This window comes from Octopus bimaculoides, chromosome 2, assembly GCF_001194135.2.
Source record: "Octopus bimaculoides isolate UCB-OBI-ISO-001 chromosome 2, ASM119413v2, whole genome shotgun sequence".
In the NCBI taxonomy this organism is placed as follows: domain Eukaryota; kingdom Metazoa; phylum Mollusca; class Cephalopoda; order Octopoda; family Octopodidae; genus Octopus; species Octopus bimaculoides.
Genome location: NC_068982.1, coordinates 75,959,345 through 75,966,035, shown reverse-complemented (window position 1 = coordinate 75,966,035; position 6,691 = coordinate 75,959,345). Strand labels below are relative to the sequence as shown.

Below are 6,691 nucleotides of genomic sequence, written 5' to 3'. Positions count from 1 at the left end.
GCGTGCGTGCGTGCGTGCGTGTGTGAAAGCTGGTGAATACCCAAGAAGAAAGGTTCATTTTCCGTAAGAAATCTTCTGTGATGTAAATATTTGAAAATATTTGGGTGCACATGTATTTATGTTTTCTTCTTCTTTGCATGTTGATTAAAAGCAAAGTCACTCTTCATATGAAATGGCATCTGTTTACAGTCTTCTGACCAATGAGTTCTTTCTGTCCTAAGAACTAAGAGGAATATTACCTCTCATGGAAATGGGAAGAACATTAAACCCTAGGAAAAAACTGCTGCCACAAGTTTCACCTGACTTGTGCAATCATAGAAAAGTGCACATTAAGTGCAGGCATGGCTGTGTTATAGGAAATTTGCTTCCCACCTACGTGGTTCCGGATTCAGTCCCACTGTGTGGCACATTTGGCAAGTGTTTTCTACTATAGCCTCAGGCCAACCAAAGCCTTGTGAATGAATTTGGTAGACAGAAATTAAAAGAAGCCCATTGTATATATATCTCATTGTGTGTGTGTGTGTATGTGTGCACATGTGTCTTTCAATCTGTGTTCGTCCCCCATCACTACTTAACAGTGTTGATTTTTTAACATCCCTGTAAATTAGCAGTTTGGCAAACAAGACTGATAGAATAAGTACCAGGCTTAAAAAAACAAGGCTGTGCCCCAGCGTAACAGCAGTCTAATGACTGAAACAAGTAAAAGATTAATACAATGATGATGGCATGCATTCTTATTTGTATGTGTAGTTAGATATAAACGTGCTTGTGTGTTTGTTAGAAATCATATGTGTACACATTTTTGTGTAGACAACGTGACACAACTCTCACATATAGGCTCAAAATAATATTAGAAATATTAAACACAAAAGGAACCTAATATGACTTTCATATTTTACTCTATGGATGGATTTAATATTTGTACAAGCTCAAGCTATTTCTCATACATTTTGTAATATAAGCTTGTTGAGAAATAGTTATTAACTATGGGATATTTGCTCTGCTTATTTCTATTAGCCATGGTTTATTTTGGCACTGTGTGTGTGTTGTATGTATATAAAACTAACTCTATATATATATATATATATAAGAATAAACACATCTATATAAGAAATATTCTCATATATCATAAGCATAACTAGTTTGGAACTTCACTTTCCCACTGCATTGCCAGCACTTTAGCCTGGGAAAGATTTAGTCAAATAAATTTCCCCCCATCCTCCAGTATTTAAGGCTGATACTTATTCTATCGGTCTTTTGCCAAATTTCTGAGTTACAGGGATATAAACAAACCAACACTGGTTGTCAATCAGTGGTGTGGCTTCTTTCAGTTTCTCTGTGTGTGGCTTCTTTCAGTTTTTTTTTGGGGGGGGGGGGGGAAGACTCCTTGCCTTCACTATGCACGATGGTTGTAAATGAATGTCAATGTCATGAAAGCTGTCTTTTGTTTCCAATCTTCCGTGTAAACATGTCTGGTCATGGGGAAATATAACCTCACAGGTGAGGGTTGGTGACAGGAAGAGCATCTGGCTGTAAAAAATGTGCTTTGAGAAATTTTATTCGACCCATGTAAACATAGTAATGTGGACATTATAACAATGATAATTGTGTGTGTGTGAATCATTCTTTTCACATCATCATCATTTAACATCTATATTCCATGCTGGCATGGGTTGGACGGTTTGCCTGAATACTGGAGGGCTGCACCAGGTTCCAATCTGATTTGGCATACTTTCTACGGTTGGGATGCCCTTCCTAATGCCTACCACTCCAAGTGTGTAGTGGATGCTTTTTACGTGCCACTAGCTCGGGTGCCAGTTATGAAATATCAGCACCAGCCACAACTACAATCTCATTTGGTTTGACAGGTCTTCCCAAGCACAGCATATTGCCAAAGGTCTTGGTCACTTGTTACTGCCTTTGTGAGACATAAAGTTCAAATAGTGCTTTTTACTTGCCACTAGCATGGGTACCAATTACATGACACTGGCATCGGCCATGACACATGTTGTAATTATAAACAAGCAATATTGTTTGTTTCCAATCTTCCATGAAAAGTATGTCTGGCCATGGGAAATATTACCTTGTTTCATAACAGATGCGAGTTGGTGTCAAGAAGAGAATCCAGCTATAAAAAATTTACCTCAACAAATTCCATCTGACCCATGCAAGCATGGAAAAGTGGATGAGAAACTGATGATGATGAACATCAAATCTCCAGCATTGCTGAATTTTGCTTCGTGTGATAATGATGATGTTGATATATCTTCTGCAATACATTGTAATTATCAATATTCCAATATGACGCATTGCTAAAAGATGAGGTACGTTCTGTAGAAAACAGTCTCCATGATAAATTAGCTCATTTGCTTCATTAAAGCTATGTCATTAATTTGGTTAGCTAATACAGAAATATGTACTTAATATAATTAATACAGTACCAATAGTGGTTGGGTTGAGAATATAATAAATATATATATTCAACAAATGCCTGGTGAATGAATTTGGTTATTGGGGAAACTGTTCAGAAGCACAGCATGTGTGTGTACATATGTGCATGTATACAGGTGCATGTGCATGCATGTATATTTTCATGGGTGTGTATGTGTGTGTGCATGCATATTTTCATGTACATGCATGTATATTTTCATGTGTGTGCACCAACAATTATGTGCATGTCCAAGTGCACATGTGCATGTATCTGTATTTCTTGCCACTTGATAACTGGGTATATGTCTGTCACTTGGCAGTTTGGCAAAGAGAGACTGAGAAAATAAGTATCAAACTTAAAAATCTATAAGCATAAGTATTGAAATGATTGATTAACACCCCACCCAAGGCAATGCTCCAGAATAGCTGTAGTTGAATGACAGTAAAAGAATGAAAGCATGGATTTGTGTGGTTAAAAAGTTTACTTCCCAATTACAAGGATTTCAAGTTCAGTCCCATTGCTTGGCACTCTGGACAAGTATTTTCTACTTAGAGTCTCAGGCTGACCACAGCTTTATGACTGGATATGATAGTCTATTGTTTTCCATCAATTTTTTAACATCCACTTTTCCCTGCTTGCATGGATCAGACAGAGTTTAATGAGGCAGATTTTCTGTGATTGGATACCCTTCTTGATGTCAAACCTCACTTGTTTCCAAGCAAGGTAATATTTCTCTAAGACCAGAGCAAAAAAAAAACAGATGCTAAGCAAACAGTAAAAAGCACCCAACACACAGTGTAAAGTGGTTGGTGTTAGGAAGGGCATCCAGCCATAGAAACCAAGATAAGTCAGACTGGTGCAATTCTCCTGACTGCCAACTCAGGTCAAACTGTCCAACCCATGCATGGAAAACAGAGGTTAAATAAAATTTTTAAAAATAAAAAATAAAAAAAGACACCTGTACATACCAGCAACAATAAGCATTGGATTGAAGAGATGTGCATTAGTTTCAAGTGCATCATAATCAATGAGTCCAGACACAGGGTTCACTTTGTAAGGGAAGGACTCAAAGAACACCGATGTAGCAGAGACTTTTCTCTTGTTGGTCATGAAACCATGGCTTAGATGTCCTCCATCAGGCAAATGAAGTCCCATGATTCGACCATGGGGCCCAACAACACCAGTGTACACAGCAAAGTTGGCAGGACAACCTGACAAGGGCTGGACGTTGACACCCCATTCCTCAGGGTTCAGTTTGAAAACTTCTAAAGCTCGCTTCTGACACAAACTCTCTACTTGGTCAATGATTTCATTACCACCATAGTACCTGGCAAAGAGAAAGGACATCTTTAATCTTTTTTTGACACCAATCCATCTGAGACCAACCATCATTCATTCTATCATACAAACTTCCTAATTTAAAATGTTCTACATCAAAACCTTCCACCAAAATTTCATGTTAATTTATGTTCCAAACACTAGCTTAACAATGACAAAATTATTTTATTAATTTATTATTTTCAAAAACAGCCAAAGCAAAGTCAGTGTATTTCAAGAGGAATATGGTAACAAAAAGATTCAATATGTTGAAAAGGAAAGGAGTCTCTGGCTATAAGAGTTGACCATGTTTCTTCACTGAATTCATAAACCTGGGCAAAGATTTGGAGGAAAACTGGCAAGTTGCCCAACAATGCATGCCAAAGCTGTTGTCCAAGGAAACAAACTGCTTTAGAGTCAATATAACCTGATACCAGTGTTACAATGGTAATGCTGGTGTTGCTAGCAGAAAGCAATGGGATGGCACTGATACTAAAGGACATCTCTCCTCACCCCCTGACAGTTCCACCAAACCTGGATTGGTATTTTTTTTTATCAACCCTGAAAAGATTAAAATCAAATCCAACCTCTGGAATTTGAACCTAGAGCAAAGTGAGTCAGAAGAAATACCACAAAGCATCCCATGCTCTAACAACTCAGTCAATATGCCATCTTAAATATGTAGAGAGAGTTTGAATAAGTTTGCAGGCTTTTAGCAAATCAGCTGCTAAACATCAAAACTTTAATAAGTAACAATGAATCCAATTAAAGATTTCAGTAAAATATAAATTTATATTTTAAACCAGATTTTATATATTTTTAAATAAATATAATGCTTGACAACAACAGAGAGAAGGAAACTAAGGTGTTGTAAAATTCATTAATTCCCCCAACAATTGTTAAGTTATCTGAGTGAAATGATACAGCTATAACAGGGAGAGAAACCTCCATCTCAATATGTTATGGACTACAAATCATCTTTCTTCAAATACACACAAACACATACATACATGTACACATATACACATCAGTTACTAGCCATTTCCACAATAGTGAATTCTGTCAACTTTTCAATCCCATAATGTTATGTAAAAAGTTACACATCTGATGATTTGACAATGAGTTTTGATTATGCAATTATATTATGTAACCAATAATCAGTGTTAATGAAACATACATAAGACAGTGTAACTAAATATTTCATTTTATATACTATACAGACGTGTGTGTATACATACATATATATATATAGAGAGAGAGAGAGAGTTATTAATATTTCTAAGTCTCTCTAAAGGAGACTATGGCAGCGGTACTGGAAATTAATAGTTATCGCCAAGCCAATATGGCAGTCCCAAAATTAGGACGAAAGCTGCCGTGAATTAGCTCCAAGAAGCCATCGCCTCTAGCTAGCTATGTGACACACGAAACCTGTGTCCTTTATAACCTTCGAACAGGGGAGGTCAGCAGTTTCCCCTTGCTGGTTTGGCATCTGCAGACTAGTTTCAGGGTGTTGCCCCTTGTCAATGCAGAGCAGCCAAGCTCCAGCCAGGCGGCGCTGCTGACTATCTGTTCGAAGGTTATTTATCTAATTTCAGTGGAATCTATCCACTGGTTTTCAGAAATAGAGTTATTAATATTTCTAAGTCTCTCTAAAGGAGACTACGGCAGCGGTACTGGAAATTATATATATATATAGTGTGTGGCAAAAAAGAAAATGGAGGGGATACAAAAATGACATACATCAGCCAGTAGACATTCTATTATGTCTATTTATTCTAAAACATAAGGAAGTATTATAAGAATACATACACATGCAAAGACTACTAGTAATACATAAAAAAGTAAAAGATTAAAAGATCAGTTCTTTATGGCTGTTTCTGCCAAGAGGCCATGATATCTTCCATCTCTCCAGTGTTCTGTAGGGATGGGTAGATAGAGTTTGGATGCTGAGTGTGCCCCTAGGCTTCCCCCGGGGATCTAAATGGTTAGGATAGTCGATACATACAAAAGTCAGTTACCAATAGGTACAGTATATTTTTCTTATTGAAGAGAGCATAAGAAGAATAGGAGCAAAAGTTTGAGTGTAAAAGGAGTAAAATTTAGTAAAATGGATAAAGTATATGGAAGAGAAATAAATCATAGACTTCAAGTATTGCTTTCCGAGATTCATGTTATTTTGTCCAGTGGTGGATACAGTTTTTCTTAGGAGGAATTTTTTAGGAAGGGCGAATTTAGGCAGTGGTTCTTATTTTGTTTACATATAAGTACATGTTATGTTTACAGTGGTGGGTTTCAAAGTATGGTCCATGTTTCAGTGGTGGAAGTTTATATGTAGGATGCCAGCTGGTAGTAAAGAGAGTATGGCACCAGGTGGTGACCAAAGTATGGTGTTCATGTTCGTTGACCAACAAGTCCCTGAATCCTTGTGTGCTGTGGAACCCCTACACCACTACACACTCTGTGTGTGTGTGTGTATATATATATACTTTTCTTTTGTTTCAGTCATTTGATTGTGGCTATGTTGGAGCACCACCATTACTCAAAGAAATCAACCCCAGCACTTATTCTTTGTAAGCCTAGTACTTATTCTATCTTTTGTCGAAACACTAAGTTACAGGGACATAAACACACCAATATCAGCTGTCAAGCGATAGTGGGGGGACAAACAGACACACACACACACGCACACATATATATATTCGTTCAGTTTCCGTGTACCAAATCCACTCACAAGGCTTTGGTCGGCCCAAAGCTATAGTAGAAGACACTTACCCAAGGTACCACACAATGAAACTGAACCCAGAACCATGAGATTGATAAGCAAGTTACTTACCACACAGCCTCTACTATATAGATATATATTCGCACATACATACACAAGCATAGAGACATCCACATTCATATATATATATATATATATATATATATATATATATATATATA

General features: G+C 37.1%; 1 protein-coding gene across 1 annotated transcript in view; it reads right to left on the bottom strand.

Moving 5' to 3' along the window:
- The window catches only part of LOC106870603 (serine hydroxymethyltransferase), an 82,607-nt gene that overhangs the window by 34,164 nt on the left and 41,752 nt on the right, over positions 1 to 6,691 (bottom strand). The window contains exon 3 of the mRNA XM_052978356.1: positions 3,400 to 3,758. Within this exon, the coding sequence (XP_052834316.1) occupies positions 3,400 to 3,758 (359 nt within the window). The remainder of the gene's footprint in view (positions 1 to 3,399; positions 3,759 to 6,691) is intronic.